General features: G+C 33.6%; 2 protein-coding genes across 7 annotated transcripts; one reads left to right on the top strand and one right to left on the bottom strand.

Annotated features, from left to right (window-relative positions):
• The first annotated feature begins 15,465 nt into the window (after window positions 1–15,465).
• Window positions 15,466–18,392, top strand: LOC100259830 (protein AE7-like 1). Its single transcript, XM_059736413.1, has 5 exons — window positions 15,466–15,620; window positions 15,876–15,979; window positions 16,803–16,902; window positions 17,107–17,152; window positions 17,981–18,392. The coding sequence occupies exons 1-5, from the start codon at window positions 15,507–15,509 to the stop codon at window positions 18,079–18,081; spliced, it is 465 nt and encodes a 154-aa protein (XP_059592396.1). The 5' UTR covers window positions 15,466–15,506; the 3' UTR covers window positions 18,082–18,392.
• Window positions 18,393–18,776: 384 nt separating this feature from the next.
• Window positions 18,777–23,239, bottom strand: LOC100244435 (uncharacterized). Of its 6 annotated transcripts, none has more exons than XM_010650849.3 (8): window positions 22,967–23,239; window positions 22,744–22,803; window positions 22,270–22,355; window positions 21,961–22,039; window positions 21,392–21,568; window positions 19,772–19,870; window positions 19,428–19,673; window positions 18,777–19,203 (listed from the first exon to the last, which is right to left on the bottom strand). In XM_010650849.3, coding segments are annotated over exons 3-8 (891 nt in total). In that variant the 5' UTR covers window positions 22,272–22,355; window positions 22,744–22,803; window positions 22,967–23,239; the 3' UTR covers window positions 18,777–18,915. The 6 variants fall into 6 exon arrangements, with proteins under 6 accessions (XP_010649151.1, XP_059592394.1, XP_002266907.2 ...); XM_059736411.1 differs by having other exon boundaries at window positions 22,294–22,355; XM_002266871.5 differs by lacking the exon at window positions 22,270–22,355.
• Window positions 23,240–25,175: the final 1,936 nt, after the last annotated feature.

Here is a 25,175-nt window from a genome sequence, read left to right as displayed (position 1 = left end):
AAAATAGGTATCCTTTATGGGAGAGACTATATCCAATAAAAGTGCATTAAGTAGACTGATATTCTAGTTTATGATTTTTGTAAGGTTGAAGATACGGATAGCAGACACAACCAAAAGTCTTCAAGAATAAAAAATCAAGTGAAGATTTAAACAAGAGTTCATATGGAGTCTTACTATGTAGAACTGGAGTTGGTAGTCTATTGAGAAGGTAAGTTGTTATAGAGAAGACATGTCACTAGAAAGTAAATGGTAGTTGAGATTAAGCCAACAAAGTCAAGCCAATTTCTACAATGCGTCTATGCTTTCGTTCCACCTTCCCATTCTGTTGATGAACATGAGGGCAAGGATGACGAAAGGGAATGTCTTTCTTCTACAGTAGAGATTGAAGGGGATGAAACTTTCCACCCCAGTCAGTTTGTAGACACTTAAGTTTGGTAGGAAATTATCGATAAACCAATGCTATGAACTGCAGGACAATTGATGTTGTTTGGGACTTTTGTTGCATGGGATAAATCCAAGTATAGTTTGTAAAAGCATCTACAAATGCAATATAATATTTGTACCCATCACAAGAAGTTGTATGTATAGGGCCCCACACATTCGAAAAAACTAGTTCAAATGGAACCTGTGTTTTATTAATAGCAGTAGGAAATGGAAACTGTTTTGTCTTGCCTAAATGACAAACAGTACAAAAACTGAGTTTATTTTGGAGCTTGGACTTAATGCATAGTTTGTCAAGTACTAGAGACACAATTTTGCTGTATGAATGACCCAATCTTTGGTGCCATAAGTGTCAAACACCCATGTTGTTGTCTTTTGCACATCTTGTAGATTCAGTTTTATTTACTTGCAGGCTATATTCAATAGATGGAGTAGCTGGTTGCTTGTTGATTAGATAGAGTAGTGGCTAAATGAGGTAGAAACATATTTGCATCTTCAGAGAAACCTACAAACTGCCGGTTAGATAAGACCTTGGAGATATCCAACTGATATAGGCCTTCCTTAAGGCTGCCTTGGAGTAATATCTCTTTGGACTTCTTGTCCTTAACAAAACAGCAATGAGAGTCAAACTCAAGAATAACATCATTATCTTTAGTGAATTTAGCTACACTGATTAGGTTCTTAGTAATTTGAGGTACATAAAGTACATTGGTAAGATGTAATGACTTGGAAGATTTATATGAAGGAAGAGAAGTATGACCAACACTAGATATATCTAGTGTTTGTCCATTTCCCACCACAATATTACCTGTGCCAAAGTAGTGATCAGAGACATCAAGAGTATTGGAATCAGTGGTCATGTGGTGAGTAACATCACTGTCAATGAACCATGAAAAGTTTGATTCAAGATCTAGAGCAACAATATATGCATAAGGAGATGTGTTTTTTGAATCATGTTGTTGTTGTGAATTCTGAATTGGATATGATGGTACCAGCGGCCTTGTTGATTGAAGCCAAAATATGTGCTCTAATGGCACATATTCGATATGATTTGTGCACCAAAGGACATTCAAATCACCCAACTTGACCTAAATCAATGCTAAGGCCCTAGCCATGAGTTTAATTTTTACTTTGGAGACTTATCTCAGGTTCAAGGGAAGAAAAGGGTGCAAGTTGAATCACTTTAGATTTTGAAAGATCAAGAAATGGCTAAATGAGGAAATAAGTGAGTCAAGACTCATGGACCATAAGGAAAGGCAAGACGAGGATATCATGAGTTTGGAAGATGAGAAATGACCATTATAGAGTAAGAAAGAAGGCAAGAAAACATGGGAAATGAGGCATGAAGCAAGATTCAGCTGCATGGAAATTCAGAACTCAAAAATCTGATGGTAATATATACTCTGACTTTGAGGACAAATTTGGAGCACTTTCTGGAGTTCATTTTGTATATACTATATATCGTTTCGAAGCTTGGGAAGTTAGAAGTCCAACACTTCAAATGGTGTGTAAATCGAAGCTAAAATGAAGAAGTTATGGCCATTTGAAGGCAACTACACCAAGCTGAAGGGTCATTTCGAAATGATTTCGAAATTCAACTTATGAATTCGAAATCCACTTCGAAATGACACCAATTTCGAATTCACCCACTGCCACTTGGATGTTTCACTTCCTCTATCTCGGGAATTGCATCTAAGGCACTTCATTCGCCCTAAGTGGACCCCATACGACTAGAAATCACCATTTTATTATTTTTTTAATTATTTTTAGGAAATTATTTTGTAATAAGTGGCCAATGAGAGTATGCCACATGTTAGGTAATTGATAATATTATATAAACTCTCTTAATTCTAGGTTTTAGGGATCTTGGATTTTTTTCTAGAGAGTTTGACATTGAAGGTGGAAGAAGACAAGAAATTTGGTTTGTTTTTTTTTATTCTTTATTAAATATATTGTTTTTAGTTTCTTTTGATTCAAATTATGGATTTTTACCCTATAATAGATTGTAAATGTGACATCACCCCCATGAGAGACTAAGAGACAACTTGGGGCTTGAAGCATGAAAACCTAAGGGCTAGGGAACCTATAGGGACAATGGGTAAATTATTATAACAATGAGATTAATTATTGGTTGGGTGACAGTTTTTCAATTTTTTTATCATATCCTTGTGAGTTAGTTTAGGAAATGATATGGTAGGTTATTACCCAATACTAGTGATTCTTGGTAATTCTTGATTATTAGTTATTCTTGTCATCCCTATCGTTATTTGCCCCAAACAAAGCTATAAGGAGTAGGAAGGGTTAAAAAGCCAAATTTTATACTAGTAATCAATCTCATTCATTTGATGGTTTTAGGAATCTATTTTAAAAAGGAAAAATTAGGTTTCGGATGCAATTTTGAGTTATAGAACTCAACTTGATCGTGAGCAGCTAAGGATCCCAAAACCCTAAGATCATATTACTTAAAAGACCTTTGTTTTCTCTAATTGCTATACCCTAGGTTGGATTGTGAAAAACCCCAAACTTGAATCAATCGAATTTAAAATCAATATCCATTTTGTTATTAATTTAATTTCTTTTACTTAGTTTCACATTATTCTCGTATTGTTTTTCACTTTAGGATTTAAACGAAAACAATTCATTTATTCTAGTATTGACAATTTCCATAAGCCAGTCCTCGATGACAATACCCGAAATACTACAAAAGTCATAGTGACTCTTTCTCTAGTTTTTCTTAACCAGAGTTGCTACGTAAAAAAGTTTAAGTATTTTGGTACAACAAAGAAGTTCGGTCACTTGTGGAATAATATTGAGATTGATTTTGAGATTGTATTTGAGGTTGTAGTGGAAGTGGCTGATGTTGAAGTTGTTGTGGTTGATGAGGAGATGAAAATTGTTGATTTTGTGCACATGGTGGAGATTAGAAGTACACATCAAAACGATGGGAGCACTTCATAGCAGCGTGTCCTATTTTTCCACACAATTGACAAACAATTCTTGAAGCTTGTGAATTACGTACATTTCTTGGACAAGAATTTTTGTTGCTTGAGCCTCTGAACTGTCCATCATTAGTGTTAGAATTTTGAACACCTCCAACTGTAATATGTGTTGCTGGTGGAACATCAATAACATAGGCTGTAGAAAGTTGCTCAAGACGAATCTCATGACTTTGTAGTAGACAATGGACTTCTTGCAAAGAAATTGCCTCAGATCTAAATGTAATATTCACAACAATTGTTTCAAATTATGGTCCTAATCCACCTAAAATGTAAAGAATTAAATCTTCATTTGATACAGGTTTTCCTGAGATAAAGAGCATATCTGCTATGTTTCTCATTTTCAGCACATAATCATTTATGCTTAAGGCACATTTCTTTAATGATTGTAGCATGAAACGTAGTTGAAGAGTTCTTGCCTTTGAATCTGAGACAAAAAGTTTTTCAAGAACACTCCACACTTCGGCCGATGTTTGACAATCAACCACATGACCATACATAGCTCTAGATATGGAAGCAAGAATCTAACTCAACAAGAATTGATCTAAAATTACCCATTGATCATATTCTGGATTGGATGCAAGCAAGAAGGAAAATGTCGCGAAATATCGGCGATATATAGCCGATATATCGTGTATTGAGAGTGGGCGACACGACATTTCGTGAAAAAAAAAATCAGAGGAGGGATATTTTGCAAAAAATCCCCAAAAAATCGACAATATATTGGCGAAACACGATAAATTAGTGATTTTAATGGAAAATCGCCGTGATGTCAATTAATCGCCGATTTTTCGGCGATATATCGCCGATTTTTTGGAGATATATCGCTCCTCTCTCTAGCGTGATTTGACGGCCCAAATCATGCCCGTGTTGATCCGACGGTCCAAATGCGATTCCAACGGTTATAAAGTGATCCAACAGCCAGATTGCTCCCAATTTGTGATCCAACAGCCAAAATTGAATTTCAACAGTAACTTAATGTTCCAACAGCTATTTTGACCCAAATTTCGTCTATAAATACCCCATTTTGCATCAATTTCATCCATTTTTGCTTTCATTCTTCATATGTTCTCTTATTACTCCAATTTTTTCTAAGGTTGCTCAATTATTCAATCATTTTAAGGTATGTTTGTTTTAAATTGTAAATAATTTTGTTTGCAATTGTAATTAATTCATGTATTTTTAACTAATTAGTATGTTTGCAAGGATGATTTAATATTATTTTTACATTCAATTGTAATTAATTTGTATATTTTTATTGAATTAATTTAGGTTAATTTGATTATTTAATTATAAATTGATATATTTATTTTAGATGATTATTTGTGATTTAGATTCACATTTAGAATTAGATTAAACTAGTTAACTTAGCTAAATTATTTAATTAATTTAATTAACATGGCAAATTATTTAATTAATTTAATTAACATGGTAAATTATTTAATTAATTTAATTAACATGAACTAGTATATTTTGAATATGAAATATATTTATTTTTATGATTATTGGGATTTATTTCCATATTCAATTATGATTAATTTTTATATTTAGTAAATTTATCATAGAATTACATTTAGATTCAAAAAATTAACTTAGCTAAATTATTTAATTTGTTTAATTAACATGAACTACTATATATGGAATATCATTATTGTAAATTCACCACATGAGTATTTATATGATTACCAAATTGGTTGCAGCTAAATGGTGGTTTATGTATGGGAATTAAACACCTACATTAAGAAAGTTAGTCATCAAAGTTATCTCACAAACTGCGTCATCTTCTGCCTGTGAGAGAAATTGGTGTACATTTGCTCTCATCCACACAAAGCAATGAAATCGTTTGGCTTACCCTCAATTGGAGCAATTAGTTTTTTGTTACTATAATATGAGGCTAAAGTTACATGATATGGAGACAAAAAATGATCGAGTTGCTAAAAAAGATTACTTTGATCTTCTTGACATTTCAGCCGATGTGGGTGAAGAAGAAGATAATCAGTTGTTCCAATGGGTTAGGCCTATACACTTGGATGATGAAGTTGGAAATCTTGATCCACGAATTGCCGCTCATGCTCGAGAATTTGGAGTTATGTTGAATGTGTGTTGTCCGAAGAAGTTCACTCTGAAAGTTTTAGTAAAGATACTGATGATTCACTTTAGGTGGCATTCAATTCCCACTAAGAGATTGACTCCACAAGTGTTGGCCATAATAGTAGTCCTAGTGCTGCAGGTACTGCTGCTTCTGGTTACGATAGTTCAAGAGGTGGAATTGATGATGGAGATAATAATGCGGGAGGAGATATTGATGAACGTCAACATAGTCAATATCCAATAAGCCAATTTACTTGTGAAAATGATTTCACACACTGCACACAGGATGAAGACCATGGCTCTAGAAGAGCTGGTCCAGGCATAAGAGCTATTGGGAAACCTTATAGAGGAAGAGAACGAATGATGGAACCATATAACAAGAAGTTACTTTCAGGGAGTTTTGAATCTATGAGTATAGGGACTCAATTTAGTGACTCCTTGAATGAGGCTAACGTCTACCCTCCTCATGTGATGAGTTATGGTCAACCTTCAAGTTCAACAAATGAAGAGTATAGTATGTCGCGTTATTCCCCTTCCAAACAAATGTCATACCAAGTTCCATATCAGATGGAAGGAGGATTTGGCATTAACACATGGGTGGACTTTGAGTATCCTATCCATGTAGAAGCAGTGGGCAGGACTCAAGAGATATATGCATGGCATGTTAGAATTTTTAACCAATATTATCGAGGCTCATTGAGTTGGTACCAATATTGTCTCCAACAACAAGTCGGGGTTCCTTCATCTATCAATCCCATTGAACCACATCGATCCTCATTTTGGTACTAAAGGAACATTGCAATGTAATGTGTACAAATTATTGATATTTAATGGAATGAAGTATTCTATGTGACTTTATAATGAGAACAATTACAAAATTAACATTTTTTATAGATCGACATGATATAATTACATCTAATATCGCAAATTATATTATATGTATATAAAATTTAAAATGTCTAATATCGCAATAAAACAACTTTCAAATGTCTATTATACTTCTAATTATATTATTATAAGGTTTTCCTTGCATTTCCATGAGTTTTTAACAATTTTAAGTCTACCGATATTTTTTTCCAAAATATCCGCCGATATATCCGATATATCCGTAAAATCGAAGTACCAATATATCCGTGATTACCGATATTTTCATCTTTGGATGCAAGTTGAGATGAATTAACTGACGTTGATTAAGAGAATCTTGGAATTTTTGGTAGTTTATCGATGAGAATTTGATCTAGTCGATGTGCTCTAGTTGCTGGTAATACCTAAGATCGTCATATTGTGTAATTGTTCCTCTCTAGTTTCATCGAGATCAGATGAAGTATAAAAGAAATTTGTCCCATAAGAATTGAGGAAATTGTCGACGAGTTTCTTACCGGAGATTGGGGTCCTTGTGAGAACACATTTGGTATAAAGAGATCGATGTGATTAGTCACCATTTTGGACGTGTGTCAATGAAGCTCTAATACCATGTCTTATTGAAGAAAAAAAAAAAAAAAAAAAGATTGCTGCAGAAAACAGAGTGCATACCAGAAAAACAGAGTGTTAGAAAATTCTAGATTGAAAGAGTGGAAACGTGTTCTTTCATTCATCATCTGATTGTTTTACATGTGTTTTTATATCAAGATTTATAGAATCTAACTCTGGTTACCAACTAACTGTAGTTACTAACTTACCATAGTTACAATTACAGAGGTTAGCTAACTTCCTAACTGAATTTGGTTAGCTTAACAGAGAGTGACCCATCTTAATTTCTCAACTATTCCGCCAACATTTGTGTCCTCTGGGAAGCAAACTAATGAAGTGTTGACAACCTCATATTTTACATACATATCTACTAGTGCATTCCCCAATAACAAGCCCGATACCTTATTCTGATTGATAAATCCATCAACCCACTTTCCCAAATCAAGTGTATCAAAAAAACTAAAGAGAAATAACAGAGACTAGAACATAGGAGAACCAGAGAAAACAACAAAAAACAAATAAACAATACAAGAACCAAGAAAAGCCACATCTCATGCTCTTTCAATGGGCTTGGACTGGTGAGAAAAGTACTAACAGATTCAAACAAGAAAAAAGACAACCAATATCTCCAAATAAGGCAAAATGAGACAGAGTTTCACTGTGTTCAAGTAATACTAAAAAGAACGGTGATTGAAACAATAACAATGAGCACATGAACAAATCAGAAATCAGCAAAACTCATATGGCCTCTGTCATCCACAACCAAGCAAGCAAACAAAGCCCCAAACAACAAGAGGAGAAGATGAAGAACAGTGAAAGTGAAGATGAAACAAGAGATACACCATGAACTTACCTGAGAGCTCCTCCGAAGCAAAGATTGCTTGACTTCTCAATGCTCCTCCTCCACAGCTCCTATCCAGCCAGAGAATCTCTCTTTTCTCAAACAAAACTTCTCTTCAATCCTCTCTCTATGAACTTTTCTTCTTTGTTGAATGCTCTCCTTCCTCACAGCTTAGTTCATTCCATCTCCAATTCTCCTCAAAAACCTTTATACTCCAATCTTTCCCCTTCTCTCTAAAACCAATCAAAAATCACCAAGTTTCTCTCATCTCTCTCCACTTTAAAACCCAAAAAGTCCCAACTCCCTTTTACTTTTCGTTTTCTTAGCAGATCCCTCACATTTTTATGTTCTCTCACATCTTCTTCTCAAATCTCCTCTCAACTCACTCTCTAAAACCCAGGAAAGTCGGTAGGCTCACTTCCTCTCTTCACAGCTCAATCACCATTATAGAGAATATCCCTCCTTTGTCCTAACCAACCTCCTATTCTATGTAGAAATTGTCTTTTGCCATTCTCCTCTCAAAAACGTGCTCCAAAAAGATGGCCCCAAAAAGGCCCTTGTACAAGGTTGAATTCGAAGACAAAAGGGCGGGTAGGATGATGACATGTGTCCTCATCCCAACCAAGTTGCCCAAAAGAGCCCTGTACATAAATGATATTTTGGAGTTAAGAAAAAAGATAAACAAATGTGAGAAGGCTTAATGCTCAAAGCAAATGGTATTTTTAATAAATAATTTAAAAATATAGTTAGATTATTATATAATTAGAATAAATAACTTTTTTGTTTTCATTTTTTATAATGACTTAGGTTTTTTAATGTCTAATTTTTAGTTTTATCAAACAATAATTTTTAATTTTATTTGGAATCATTATTATGTTAGAAAAAAAATAAAATGAATATATTTTTAATAATATTATTTCTAAATATTTATGTATTTATTTGCATAGGTAAATATAATCTTAATTGAATATAAATTTGTAAATTATATAGATATATTTTTAGAAGTACTTTACTGTCATGTAAAAGGTATTTTTGTTATAAAAAAAAATGGAAGAAAATTGAAGATTATCTTTCTAAATGAAGGATTATTTTAATCCTTTCAAACAATGACACTTTTAATACTAATAAAAAAAAAGCAAATATTGTTTTCAAAAAATGAAAAGTATTTTAGAAAATAAAAATTGAAAATGAAAACTAGAAAATGTTTTTTAGATGAAAAACAACTTTAATTTCCCATATTGAAAATCTCAAAATTAACTAATTAATTTCAATAATTTAATATACATAGAAATTAAACATAATTAAAAATTCTAATTACTATCGACTTAACAATTTCCTAATTTATTGCATAATATTCATTATAAACATTTTTTATAATCTATTTTGGTATTTTGTCATATCTATATATATATATATATAATGAGATTATGAATGAATTGGGTACCTAATATCTTAGGTAGATCATCTATTCCAACAAGATTAATTTCTTGATCACAAGGAGTGATGTTTTCAACAGGATTAGCAAATTCAAAAAGAATTTCCTTATCAAAAAGCTTTGTTCTTATACCTTGGTTATCTACCCACAAAGGATAAATAGAGCTTAAGAAGGGTAATCCTAGGAGGGTTTTTTCCTTAAGATCCTTAACAAGGATAAAGGTTTGCTTAATACAGATGTCATGGTTACGAATATGAACATCTGTTAATTTATACTTAATGACAAGTCTTTTGCCATTGGCTCCAAATAGAGTTTAAACACCTCTATTGTCATGTGTTTAAGGGATAATAGGCATCTCGAATATCGAGATTCTATTATAGGCGCAATCCAAGCTGGATTGAATAATGGCCCAATTTATTTCCAGTGTTATCCTAACTTCACAGTTAGAATAAGAGATGCAGACATCTTAGATTCTGTTGTCCTGCATATTAAGACTCATGACTTTAAGATCTAACCAGGAAACAGTCATGTTTCAATCATAACCAGGTTTACCTATAAGAGCATGAACACAAGCGTTGGATCTGGGGCTCTTTGCACCAGCCCTAAGGGTGAGACCACTTACTTTCACTCAAATATGCTTGATAAGTCAGATTTCATCATCCCTAAGAAGATTTTATGGAAAGATGTTGAGTTTCTTGAAAACTGGCATTTTGCTAATGCCGTTCCAGCCATTGCACATCGATCTGAAAGGATTGAACAAATTGTTCAATATCCTGATGGAGGAGGAGATCTGATTTCCTCCAACTCTTTCAGACATTCCAGTAGTCCTAGAGTTTCAGTTTATGAACCCTCTAGAGCTTCAAGCTCTTCTATCCCAGTTAGAACCACTAAGGAAGAAGAAGGTTCCAGCTCAGGAAATCCTAAGACCATTAAGCTAACAGGGGTTAAAAGTCACACCAACGTGGCTAGACCATTTTACATTGAGGAAAATGAGTCTACTCAGGAATTCCAACAGGATGAGTCCCCTGTTATGTCTTCTACCTATTCCCAAATGATTAACACAATAAGCCTAAGTGATGAGGACTTTGAGATCAACAAGGATCTCTTAAGAAAGGACTTCTATTCTGAAGTCAATAAACAAAGAAATGATTGATTCTTTAGCACTATACCTAAAGTCATTAGAGCCATTTACCAAGAAGAATTTTATGCCTACTTAGGACAAGAAAAGAAAAATATTAAGTTTTGGATTTGGTTTGAACTCTTCAAACAAGAGGAATATCCAGATTATCCTTATAAGTGTGTTAATAACACTAAGAGCATTGATAAAATTAAGTCTTTTGAATTTTCTAAGGAATTCCAGGAAAATCCCCAAATTAACCAGGCTTTTGTTGACAGGATTAACCAGAAGATTAAGGATAATCTTATTGCCCCTTTGACTGTCCAGCCTCATAAGAGAATCAATATGGTTAAATGTGATATTAGTTCAGAAGAATAAGCTGATGATCTAATTAAGATGTTTGAGGAACCCCATAATCAAACTATTTCAAAAAAATTAACAATTTGGAAGCCTTTAAGACTAGGAATTACTATCCTAGACCTACCTTTCCTGACATGCAGTTTGAGGAAAAAAATCAGTATACTCAAGCCTCATACACCAGTGGTACTATCTATGAATGGAACATAGATGGTATGACCGAGTATAACATACTCACTAAGCTTCAAGAAATGACCATGGTAAGTATAACCTATAAATTAAACAATAGACTGTCAGATCATGTTGTAGCTCAGACCATTGTTGCTGGGTTTACAGGTGAGCTTAAGGGTTGGTGGGATAATTATCTCACTTTTGATGATAGAAATAGTATCCTAAAAGCCTATAGGATTAATGAGAATAGTGAAATTGTTAAGGACGAAGATGGCCAAGATATAGAGAATGCAGTGGCTACTCTAATCTACTCAATATCCAAGCACTTCATTGGAGATCCTACAAAAATTAAGATAAAACTACAGATCTCTTAACCAACCTTAAGTGTCCTAAGCTTCATGATTTTAGGTGGTACAAGGAAGTCTTCCTAACCAAAGTCATGCTAAGATCAGATTGTAACCAATCTTTTTGGAAAGAAAAATTCATCTCAGGATTACCCAAGCTTTTCTCTGAGAGAATTAGGATTAAGATAAGGGAACGGTATAATGATCAAATCCCTTATGATAAGTTAACCTATGGTGAGATTATAAGCATTGTCACAGCTAAAGGGATTAAGTTGTGCAATGACTTCAAGCTTAAGCAACAAATGAAGAATGAACAAAAAATCTACAAGAATGAATTTGGATCATTCTGTAGCCAGTTTGGTTTCAGCCAAAAGAAAACTATGCCTCCCTCTAAGCAAAAACCAAGCAGGAAGCCTAGCAAAGATAAGTTTTACCACAGTAAGAGAGGTACCTATGACAACTATATGATGAATGATACTAAGCAGTCAAGACACATCCAAAAAAGGGTCAACAAAGATACCCAGAAAAAGGTAGAAACCCCTTTAGATGTCAAGCCAATTATCTGTTTTAAATGTGGCAAGGTTGGCCATTATAAAAAAGATTGTAGAGTTAAGCAAAAGATTAATAACTTAAGTGTCTCAGATGACCTAAAAAATATGCTTTGTAAGGTAATGTTAAACTCCACAGATTCTAAATCAAGGACTGATTCAGATAATGAAGATGACATTAATCAACTAGACAATAGTGGTGAAGTTTCTAGCCAATCTTCTAGTGACCAAGCAGAATATGTTAAGGGTAATTGTAATTGTTGTCCTAAAACTATAAATGTCATAAGCCAAGATCAGGAATTTATCCTAGATACTTTAAGGAAAGTTGAAGATGAAAAGACTAAGCAAAATCTTTATGAAGTTTTTAAGAAATCTGTTGTTAAGATAGAAGCTAAGAAGACTATAAATCCTTATAACCTTAATGATATCTTAAACAGGTTTGACCAACAGTCTCCTAAGGAAGTTAGCATTAAGGAACTTCATGATGAAGTTAGGTAGTATAGAAAAGAGATTAAGGAGTTAAGACAATTCATAGGTTTTGGTCTCTCGGATCTCCAAGAACAAATCAATAGAATTGTCAACCAAGGAAACCTTATGGATATTCCAGAATCTTCTCATGTTAATGATAATGAGACATATACTTTTTTTAATACTGTGAGTAGGGTTATCTTCCAGAGGTGGGAAGTCTCCCTTACTATAGTAGTCAAAGATAAATTTGTCTTTGATATTATTGCTTTGATTGATTTAGGAGCAGCTAAAAATTGCCTTCAAGAAGGTCTTGTACCTATTCGGAATAGCTCAAAGCCATTTAGGATGGGCTTAGGAAGAATCTTAATAGTTGGACCATAATAAGTCCACCAACAATGGAACCAAAATGGGAAAGAGGAAAGTTGATTCTTAGATGGAAAATAGAACATCCATGAATGATGGAAGTCCCTATTCTGGATTAGAAAAGCATTGAACCATACTCTCTGATAATCCCAATAATTAAAAAGAAGAGGGTTAGAAATCAAACAAGATAAATAACCAAAGAAATTTAAAAAGAGAAAGAACCACAAACTTTTTAGTTCATAAATATAAAACCATCCATGATAGAGGTAAACTGGAAACATAAAACAAACCATCCATGATAGGAGGTAAATCATTTTGCCAATATCTTGATTTTGTTGAAAAAGGTGTGGGGTTAGCAGCCACCACAATTTGCTTGTTTGAAAATGAGGAGCTTGATGCTAATTCATTTTGAGAGGGATTAGCCTTAATGACTTGCTTGAAGGTCTGAGACCCTGAAATGGTTGGGTATTGGGTGGCCTTGACTGGATTAGCTGGATCAGAATGATCATAGTACAAGGTCATCATCTTATTAGGCATAGGGTTAGAAGAATGAAGCCTTGCTTCTTCTTCTTCAACTTGTTGGCTCCATAGCATTTTATGGGGAGAAGGAGCTTGACTGGATTAGGTTTTCTGGTTAGGAGCTTGGGTATTCTTTTTAGGGGTCATGGTCTCGTGAACCCTGCAAATTCCATGAGTCTTATGACTTGGTCATCTTGTTCTAAGCTGACTGACATTTCAAAGGTCTTGATGGTATAATCTGTAAAAAAACTTAAAGGTTCCTTTCTTATAAATTTCTTGATTAGACACCTTGGGTAACTTCCAATCATCTAAATCATTTTGGATCTTAGGATAATTGATCTCTTCACTATTTACAACAGTATCTTGATAATCACTGGATCTCCTAGACATGGTTCTGAAAATTGAACTCATTTTAGGGTTTTGATCTAGAGCCTAATAGCAGATTGACAAACTTTATAAGACGTCACCCCAACCCTCTTACAACCTAACAAACGCCTATCCACGGCTAACAACGGCTTATATATATATATGCAGCATTTGAAGAGAAAATATTATCCTTAGTCTTTATTAGGCTAAAATATTTTCGTATGCGAATTACAAACCACAAAAGTTAAAAGCATTTTTCAAATAGCTTTTATTCCAAATGCTAGTAAGTGTCTATGTGTTAAATACACTAGGAAAATCCATAAGAAAACGGAGAGAAACGAAGAGATTAGAATAGTCTCACTTAAAACCTGTTTTCCTTAAGTTCTTATCTGCCTTTTGATAGAACCTTCCTAGACATATACTAATTACACAAGTAAACGACCTAGGTTCTATTGTCTTAAACTTAGTTTTGATACCATTATTATGAAATGATACCCACAATAATAATTTGACAACAAAATAATAAAAGGAAAATAAAACAATTGATAAAAGTATTTACATGGTAAAACCCTCATAATTATGAGGGAAACCTTAATGCGACAAAATCGAAAAAATATCCATAATGAAGATAAAACGACAACCTCTCTCAATAATATAAAAGCTTATAAAATGATGAAAGCTCTTTTTTAGATGAATGGTGTAGGGGGTGGAGGCCTTTTTTTTTTTCAAAAACTCTCCCTCTTTGACTCCTAACCTATGCAGGATGATTTCAACCTTGACATAAAATTTATAAAAGGATAGTATTTTTAATTTTTTAGTTACATTAGTTTTACCATTTGATTTGATTCATGAATGAGTTAAGTTTAGTAAACAATATAAATGAATGTCCAAAAATATATGTATAATTTGATTTTTAGAACGATGTTTAGTTTATCCATTACCATTTTTCTCTCAACTAGTAAGTTGTCCATGTTTCCAACAATAAACAAATTTATGATAATTGTGAGCTATAAAAAGTAGATTTTTCATCAAGTAAAATTTTAGATTTTAATTCTCAAGTGTGTACCTCCAAATTGGTTAGATTGGATATATTAGATTTTTTTATATCATATTAGATATATAGTATCAAAAAACAAATAGAAGAAAAAGACTTGGGTATTAAATTTCTAGGTATCAAATTTTGCATGTCGATCATTTAAAGTATAAAATAAAATTCAAGTTATTAGACATTACACTATCATCATTTACAAAAGATAATAATAAAACATTCTATCGATTGATATAAAATAATGGATAGAGAAAGTGTTAAGAAGGAATAAACGAGTTTTAGAGTTAGTCAAACGTCAATTGATCAATGATTGGATGAAACCGTCTATCAAATGTTTCAAACTATACCAACCTACCTATCTTGAACTTCTTTTATTTCTTTTCCACTTTACTCACGAGTTAACCATTCCAATATTAATAGAGTTTAGTGTTTAGGGTTTAGGGTTTCTTTGTTTGATCGTGCTCTCTCCGTAAAACTCATGTTCTTATTGTATTTGTGACTCTTTTTTATAACTAGACTCTACCAATTATTGGTGTCTGATTTACTAAATTGTTTATTTTTTTTATAAAAGTTATATGATTAAGTTATAAAATAATGAAAGTAAATTTGGTTCAAACAATGAAATTAAAATACATACCGGATTAGTGTTACCCTGCCCCCAATTATACTTTTTTTTTTTTGTTTTTTTTGTTTTTTTTTTTTTTGTTAATTGAGTCGGTCCGTGAATGAATAAATGATTGGATATGTCTCAAGTGAATAACTCGAAACAAATTGAAGGAATGTCTAAGGTGATTTAAGATATATCAATTTACCAATCAGAAACACCGAGGTAAAATCCTCCACAAATAAATGCGCGGCACGCTGTGATTGGTGAAGGCCACAATATAAATATCGACTCAGTAGACAGCCGCCCGTGAGAGACGCGGAGAAGATGACTTTGGGTCTGATCAATGCGAACCCAGTGGTTCACGCCAAGAAGGAGAGGGTCGCTCGAACCGAAGACCTCCATGGCGACGATGCCGTCGATCCTCTTGAAATCTATGATATCCTTTTTCTTCTAATCTGAATTATGTTTTTCGTCTGTCTTCTGTTTGGCTTCCGGGAAACTAAGGGAAATTAAAAAGAAATGAAAACTTGATCCGGAAGGGGGAAAAGAGTAGAGTCGAGCCTATTAGTTGAATTAGGTTTACTTTCTCGGCTACCAAACGGGGCGAGCCTGAGGTGTCGTGTTGTTTTACTGTTTGCTTCTGACTGTTAACTTGATCGAAGTTGTTGCGATCTTTAACTAAAATCAATACATTTTGTGAGGGACATTAGAGATCCGGAGCATCCGTATTCACTAGAACAGCTTAGTGTGCTGTCGGAGGAATCCATTACTGTTGATGAGAAGCTTGGGCGAATTTTGTGAGTATTACCCATCTCCATTTTTTTACGGTACATAGTACACTCAAAATTACTAAAATATGAGCTTTGTTTTAGGCGTAGAATGTGTAGTTGAAGATTTTTTTTATGTTAGCATCAAATTACAATTCTGTTTAAAGAAATTATTTATCACCACTCACGGTTTGATCCATGATCCGAAGAAAGTGCCTGTGAAGTAGCAGAGTAGAAAATAAATGGCTATAACTCTTAACGCTTGGGAGAGATTGATTCATATAGTGGCAATTAGTTCACATAGTGTTAAAGAGATACAGAAATTCAAAAAATGAAAGGGAAGGTAAATAGCATCCCTTTATGTTCATTAGATTGATATGTTTGTGATAATCATAATTTTAGGTCGGTTTTACTTCAATGATTTAAAGCTCCATACCAGTTACCTTATCAATCAATATTGATCATTTCAAGACGAAATAGGACCCAAAAGATCCTTTCTTATTAATGTATGTGAGTAAAAATTGGAGAGGAAATATGAAAAAGAAAAAAAAATGTGTTCAGAGTTGTTCTGTTTCCATTTTAGAATGTAATCTGTAAAGTCACAAGTGTTGCCTCTGCTGGCTGATACTAGAAATGCATAGTTGAGTGTCTTGATTTCAGAGGTTAGCCAATGTTGAGTGATATTTATAAGCTTTCATAGTAATTGGTTGCATGAGGACCATGGAAATCCTAGCCCTATTATAATCATCAATTATTCTGTTTTTTTTTTTTTTTTTTTTTTGGCCAGATAGTTCCGAGCTTCCAATGAGAAATCATAATCATTTTGTGGTACTAAAGTTCCATTGCTTTGTAGGATAACATTCACTCCAACGATCCAGCATTGCAGCATGGCAACAGTAATTGGCTTATGTCTGCGAGTTAAACTAAAACACTATTTCCCTCCACATTTCAAGGTCGGTTTTTGTATCTGCACTGTGTTCTTTGTGAAAAGGCAGGCTAGAACCTATACTAATTGGCTACTGAGTAATTTAGTCACTAACTTATCATCGTACCAATTAATGAAGCATATAGCCTTCTTTTCAACTTAATTGTGGTGTTCACCACATAATGTATCTGATTTCTGATTCATCTATATGTTCAATCTTACATCTCCACAGGTTGACATCAAAGTATCTCCTGGATCTCATGCAAATGAAGAATCAGGTAATGTTGAAAAGAGCCTAGCCTCTGCTTTGCAGCAGACATAATACTTCCTTCTAGTTTTTGTTGGATAAAAAGGATTGGTATTTTTAATATTTTCAGCAAATCAATATTTTCATGAGGAGAAAGTCCTAAGGAGAACCTAGACATACCTCTTTGTCATTTCATGTGGCCCACATGCAGGGATGGAAATATTTCTTTCTTTTCCTTTTTTTCTTCTTTGTCTTTTTTATTCTTTTATTTATGGAATAAATGGCAGTGAAACTTGCCATCACATGTTATGCATAATACATGTCTCATAGACCCAATTCGATCAGATTGGGTTTTCCATTCTCTTCTCTCTCTCTCTTGTTTTAGGCAATACAGAGAGCAATAGTAAAACTATCTAGAAAGGAGGAAAAGATGTATATTAATTCGTGTATTTGATATTCTTAGATCCATCATTTTCCCTATAATATATTTGCTTAGATCAATGTAAGGGCACATTTCAAACTTCTTGAATAGGAGCCCCTGGAGCGTAGCTCAGCAGCAGTGCCCTCAGACAATGAACCAGAGATCACAAGCTTGAGCCTCCCTAGTATTTAATTGGTGTAAGGTATTTGCCTTGCAGTAAGTTGGAATAAATGCTTCTCCATTGAGGTGGATTCCCATGATAAAAAAAAACAATAGTGGGCAAGGAGAGTTTACCTTCTTTGGATGCTCTTATCATTCCAAGCATATTTAGTATGCAAAAAAACAGTTTCATCTTCCTCCTTACTAACTGCTTTCCCTCATTCCCCTCTTTAGTCACCATAAAATAATTCTGTATCATGCTATTTGTGGATTTTGTAGTTAATAAGCAGTTGAATGATAAAGAAAGAGTTGCTGCTGCCTTGGAGAACCCCAATCTTCGCCAGCTTGTGGATGAGTGCCTCTACTCCAATGAACTCTAATCAAGTACTGTTGACCCATGTACAGTAATAACTTCCTGCAGGGTAATGCTATCAGAGATGGTTTTGGTTTTTTGTAATATGAATTTGATTTGCTGAAAGTTGGGTTTGCTTTGCGAGTGTCCTTTCTAATTATTAGCTCCCATGGATGCATCTATGAAAATGAAGAAAAGCAACCTCATTCCATGAAAGATATATCATGCAACTTTTGTGGACCTAGCTGTATCATTAGATTGGTAGGCCAATATTTAGATGGATGGTAACCCTAACAGGCAATGGTACCTGGAATAATTCCAATGGAAGATTGTTTTTCATGTGAAGCTTTATGATGCATGATAATTTCCCTTCTGGACTTGAGTACATTTAAGTTTTATCTTTTTTATAATTTCATTTTTCTACCCTATCCAAAGAGCCATTTAGAAATATCTGGAAGTGGATCAGCTTGACAATTGTTTTAGAAACCAAACTAGTTTTGTTGGAAATCCAAACTAGCTACAGCCTATACCATGGCTTTTTATAATTCAATCACTATCCGTCTTAGGACCATGTATTTGAACTAAAAATCATCAGACTTATTAATTAGAGATGAATAATCTTTACAGTTTGTTCATATTGAAGGGGAGGGATGCACCATGATGATAAAGTAGATGCCTTCTCATAGTTTATAGTTAGATGAGAGCATTGCAAATAGACGTACATTCACCTCAAGAAGGAAACTTTATTCCAGTTCCTATTAGAAAATTTCATACTAGAATCTGTATCAACGGTATCAGTCTGGTTTGTAGTTTCTTTTTCCTTAGTTTCTTACATACTATTGCAGGCATTAGGGAGGCTCAATTAGCTAGCTGGAGGTGCAAGGGGCATTGTTTCTGCTCCTGAATACCCATTAGTAACATGGCAGGGCTTGCTATCAAGTCCCCAGTAACTGGCAGTTTTCACATCATCCTCTGCCATCATCCTCGAGAACTCTTCGTGGTCATATTTCAGTGTGGCTTTTCCTCCAAACTCACCTGGAAGGTTCTCCACGTCAAAAAGTGACTTCATTACCTCCAGACTCTCTTTATTCTTTGGGTAAACAAATTTCACCTTCTGAAATGTTTTTGGATCGAGGAAGTACTTGACAACCTGTAGATACATAAGTGGGGTAAATTCACTGGTAAGGAAACCATTGCTAGAAAGCCACATTAAATTATATTCATGCCATAAGCCATAGGAACTTTATCCAAGAAGAATTTTCAAATAGCCTATGGTTAAATCTCATGTATCTTACATCTAGAAGAATTTACTAAAATATTTGGTCATTTCAATAGAGTAATTAACCAAGATGTATTCAAGGCAGGAGTTCAGACCTTCCAAAATGCCACAAAAATTCTGGGAGGATTATAGAGGATGCATATTGCAAGTCTCTCAGGGTAGTGGTTCTGTAAAATGTTGATGATATCTCGGGCTGTCTTGATAGGAACGTTAGTGTTCAATGACCATCCTGTAAAGTCTATCAACCATGACATTTGTTCTTGACCCTCCCGTAAGTTAAGAATACTATTCTCTATGAGATAGACTAGATGGCGGATATTATTTTCTGCTGATGTTGTATTCTGAAGTAACAAAGGAAAGAAAGTAACAGGTTAATACACAAAGCTAAGTAATCAAGAGATCAACACCTAAGGACAGAAACTAAACTTCAAGCACAAACCTGCATCCCTGGCCTCATTATAAGGACTGTCCTCCCGAGTCGATCATGAAAATCAGCTCTGGACACTTTCCCAGTCTCACCTTCATGCGCTACCTCATGCTGGTAAGAACATGGATGTATACTGTTAGTGCAGGTTTTGATGGATCCAGCTCACTACAGATATAACATAAAAAACATACTACAGTTAGCAGCCCCAGATATCACAGTACACTTAGTGAATTTGCACGTGCCAAGTATTTAACTAATAATCAGAATTTCTAAAATTTCAAGATTTCTTTCTGTCTGTGTGTGTATCAAGATTTCTTCCTGTCTGTGTGTGTATCAAGATTTCTTCCTGTCCGTGTGTGTATGCGTGTCTGTATGAAAAATAAAATTTCAACCTATATTAATATAATGTATGAAATTTCAAGAAATGGGATTTCATCCAAATTCTAGTCAGGGTTGAGTTTGGTCCAAGACCACACATCTTTTGCCCAGTGAGATCGTTGAGCTGATGTTTGGCTACTGTATCCATTTTCCAATTGACTATATCATGAGTGCAAGAAGACAAATGCATATGATGCAAGGGTTTTGAAATGTAAGTTGTATTTCTCTTAGACAAAGCATTAGTGAGTTTAATATACATTTTGATGTGAAATCACAGTTTGATCAAAACTAGAAGGGTTACAAGTTTGGATAATGATTCACATGGAGCCTTCTGGAGGTGCATATTAAGTGTCTAGAATCCGTAACTTCGGTTCTCAGAATGGCAACACTCTGGGTTGTTCTTCATTCTTTGTGTTATTAGAGAACATGTTCTAGTTTAGTGTAATTTAAGGTCTAACAAAATGAAAGAGGATTGATCTAATATTTGTTTTCTTCCTAAAAGCTATCAGCTGAAGCTGAGAAATCAAAGAGTTACAGAATACATATGTAAATAAACCACAAGCCTTAGATAGGCAGAATAATCCTATAATGCACGGCAACTGCATGACTTAAATCACCATATAAGGAAGTGTGAAGAAGTTTCTAATAAAGAGACTACAGGTTAGTTCTCCTTCACAGATTTTTGTATGAGATTTTTTTTTCCAATGGTCATAATCTTTCTTTCCAGAAGATTCAACATCAATTAGATGGTAGTTGGGTACTGTCTATTACATATCTAATCATGTTTGGAATGGTTTGTAGATTATGAATGGCATCAATGAAAGGTTATGTAGTGAATGGGGATTTGCAGAAAATGAATGAGAATTTAGAAAGCATGGTTTTCAGTTCTAATTTGTTACTTCCAGCCTTTGCTGGATATACTGCATGCAATTGATCATTATCCTAGGCCTGAGGTTTATCACATAGCACTGACATGCCTTAATAAGTAATATTGAAAATTCTCTGCTTTTGAAGCTTCCCCTGCATCCAGAACAGTATACTATGGAATAAAGAAGATAGCAGCTCAGTTCATAAAAATATTAACAGTTACCTTGAGTGAAGAATCAGTTTTGATAATCCAGCAATAACTTAAATATATGAACAAATTAAATCAAATTTAAAAGAAAAGGAGGGAAAAAAAATCAAAGAATTGACAAAAATATTTCTATTTTTGCATCATTATTAAAAAAAAATAAACACATTTATCCAACTTACCCAACGAATCTCCTCAGGCTTATAGGTTGCCCTCCATTTGAGTGTCTCTTCCAACATTTTCTTTGCCTTGTCAACATTCCAGTTCCGAGCTTCCAAGTATCTCACAAGGCATGCATCAGTGCAGTACTGTAAACTACGCCCAGATAGAGGCCCAAGAGCAGCCCTGAGTTCACTCACCTGGTTGAAGAATAAGAATTCAGTGTCAATTTTCCAGTCAAGCCATCTAAAACGATCTCATTATAAGGAACATGCAAAAGGAAACAATTACAAGGTTTAATTTTTCTGTCATTGTTCTCAGAACTCCCTCCTATGTGAACTATAAAAAAATTGTGAGAGCATTTCGAGTTCTTTCTACTACTATGATCAATGGAAAGATAAAAATTTACTAATGTTACAAGCCAGTTTCGATACCTATTGACTTCTACAATATACTGCACAGTTATAATCAGTCACTAACTGAAGCATATTAAAAAGGAAACAAGAAAAATTGCCGCAGACCACCTTAACAGAGCAAATCCGCATCAAGAAAGGACATGTTTCTGTTTTATATGATCAAGGCTTCTCATTACCTTTGCACCTCGTTGCAAAGAATCGTTCTCCTCGTGATTATGAGATTGCCTTCTGCGAAACATGGTGATTGAGCCCAACCTACATCAAAGAATATTAAACTTGGCTATGTAGAAAGTTTGAAGACACTTTTCTTCTCTTTCTTCTTCTGTTTTTTTCTTCTTCCCCAGAAAAACCAAATAATTAAGGATGTACAATAACCACATTCAGAGTGATCTATTTTCGCCACAAATCCACTGCGATTCTTTTTCTTTTTTTTCATAATATTAAAATTGATAAACAAACCAGGTCACAGTGATGATTTCTATTACATCAAATTCCCAACAACTGCTAACCACTTTTTCAGAATAACAGCAGGATCCCAATTAAGCGGCCGTCCCTACCAGCCACCTAATGGCTGCAAAATTTGGATGAACAACTGAAGGTCACATGACTCACATGAGTCAACTTATTCAATTTATTCTATTTATAATTTAAAATTGAATTATTCACGGTATTCTATCTTAAAATGGATCAAGAATCCTTTCCATAATCAACATATTCAATGGCTTTATTTATTTATTTATTTATTTTATCAACTTATGAAATTTGCATCTCTATTTGTTAAATATATAGAATATGTTCAAATGATCTCAATCATCATTTGCTGCATACTATGATCAGCAAGGAAAAATGGACAAAAAATAAGCGATCAGAATTCAGATCTTCCAAAACCAAGCTCTACCGAAAAGCATAGAAAGGTTATTTGAAAATAGAGATAAAGAGTTTCAAGAACTGTATAGTACATTACTGAACCGGCTGCGCGATCCACAGAGGAAAGGAACAGAAAAGATCTAATTTCGACTCTGAAATTTTCAAATATCAAAAAAGAAAAAAAAAACGCATCACAAAGATAGCAATTGCGAGTAACAGATCAATGACAAATTCGGATATGCGGATTGGATGATTAGAACAAAAGCACATGGATGTTGTGGTTGTCGGAGATGGAGACTTTGACTCTCGGCATACCTGGAGAAGCAGGAGAGTGATGGAAGGCTCTTCTATTCCGACTATGCTTCAGCCTTTCAGACAAACAGAAAGGCGATCTTTGTATGGACGAGAGCAATAGATGCGCCTCCTTTGTAGCTGTCCTAAAATAATTCGGCGTTTAACGCTTCTACGAAATCTGGAGACGCGCGAGATATCAAGGTGGAGGACAGAGTTTATTTTACTTTTCCTTCATTTATAGTGGGAAAGGCGAACAGGGTGCTCAGACAACATTGTTAGACTTCTATTTTGGTGAAAAGCTTGGGTACGTTTGAAGACTTTATAGTCAAATCTCCATCTGATGACGTGATTATGATGTTGCGAAGATCATAGCCGTTGAATTTGTTTGGTCACAGTGGAGATGGCTATTATCTTCGATCACTATCAGAATTCAACTATTCATGAGCCTTGTTTGGTCATTTTGACCTTGGAATGGGAATTCATTCACTGTTGCTGTATTCCCTAGGCTTGCTTAATTAAAAAAAGTAAAAAAAAAAACAGAGCCGGCCTAGGCACCTATGGGTTGCTGACTGGTTGCGTTTGTATTTACAATGTAGACAGGGAATCTGTACTTGAAAGGTGGCTGGAATTGAACCATACTATGAATATGGTCTCAGCATGAATGACATTTTATTTTTCAAAAGTCATTCTTCATGTAAATTTTAGATTTACCAAAAGATTTTCCCAAGTCTTCATGGCTATGCCCTAGGAGGCTGGTTAATGAACACTACCAAACTCCCGTCTTTGCTGACTATTTCTTCCCAAAATGGTCGTTTTTCTCCCTCATGTATTATATTTATATTGTTTATATCAATTGCTTTTCCTGATTTATTATATTTATGTTATGTATATTAATTGCGATGAAAAACAAGTCCTGACATGATCCAATGTGGGACCACTGCTTTGAAAGTTATACCGCTGCCACTCCACCATGCATCTTCTTTCCCAACCACGTTCAAAGGCTGAAACCCTTGAGTAAAATGTTTATGGGATAATTAACGAACAGGGGAGACTGAAAAAAATAATTATTATAAAGGCTCACTCTTAGAGAACAATATTACTATTAAATATGTTTTTTTATATTATTTATAAATAAATTAAAATTGTCAATGATATCGACGTATATACGATTATAAGTATAGATTGAGAGGTAATCAATAATACATTTCTCAACTCGAAAAAATTATTATTCACTTTTGAATAATAGTGACCGTTTAAAAAATTGTTTTTTTTTTTTCAAAAAAATTGAGATTTTTTAAAGAACATTGCAAAAAAAATAATTTTCAATATCTCATAAATAAAAACCATATCCTAAAGTTATTATATCGTTTTATATATAAAACATACAATTAAAAACTTTAGTATCATAATATAATTAATAATTATTTTTTATGAGCACTCATCAATTGAATAATATATAAATATTCAATTGATTGACACACATCTATTAAATAGAATAACTCACAATTATTCATTGGGTAATATAGCACGTGAAAAAATTAAATAAAAATAAATTAAATTATGTTATAATAAATTGTAATGATGGTGTATTTATATTGTAAGTATAATGCATTTATGTCGTACCTAGTAATAATTTTAAAAATGTTTATTCATACCCTATTTGTATTAACACATCGTATCAATATGTTAATAACATTTATTTAGTGTTTTGAAATTATTTAATAATTTTCATATATATATATATATTCAAAAAAAAAACTACGAGTCTCGTGAATTCAAATTAGTATTTCATTTGGTTTCATAAATTATTTATGATATAGATATGTTATGAAATATGGTATGATTATACAGAAATTATCATTTTTATAAAAAAAATTCATAGATTTCTTAATTAGGTTTTATTGTAATGTATTGTAACGTAAGTATCTTTATATTGTAATTATAATATATTTTTGTTGTACCTGTATTTTATAATAAAAGTAATAATCTTGAGGATCACCTTTTATACCTTATTAATATTCAACATATCAAATATATTAACATCATCCATTCGATGCATTGAGGAAAAAAAATTATTAGAAAATTAAATATAAAAAAACACTATGCAAAGGAAAAAAAATCATATAAATTTTTTAAAATTATTTTATTATGAAAATAAAAAAATGATTAAACCTTCTCTATCATTTTCTTATTCTTTTTAGAGAATCTGAATGAAAAATTAAACATTTTA

The sequence above is a fragment of the Vitis vinifera genome, chromosome 4 (genome assembly GCF_030704535.1).
Source record: "Vitis vinifera cultivar Pinot Noir 40024 chromosome 4, ASM3070453v1".
NCBI lineage: Eukaryota > Viridiplantae > Streptophyta > Magnoliopsida > Vitales > Vitaceae > Vitis > Vitis vinifera.
This window is presented reverse-complemented; position numbering and strand designations above follow the sequence as displayed.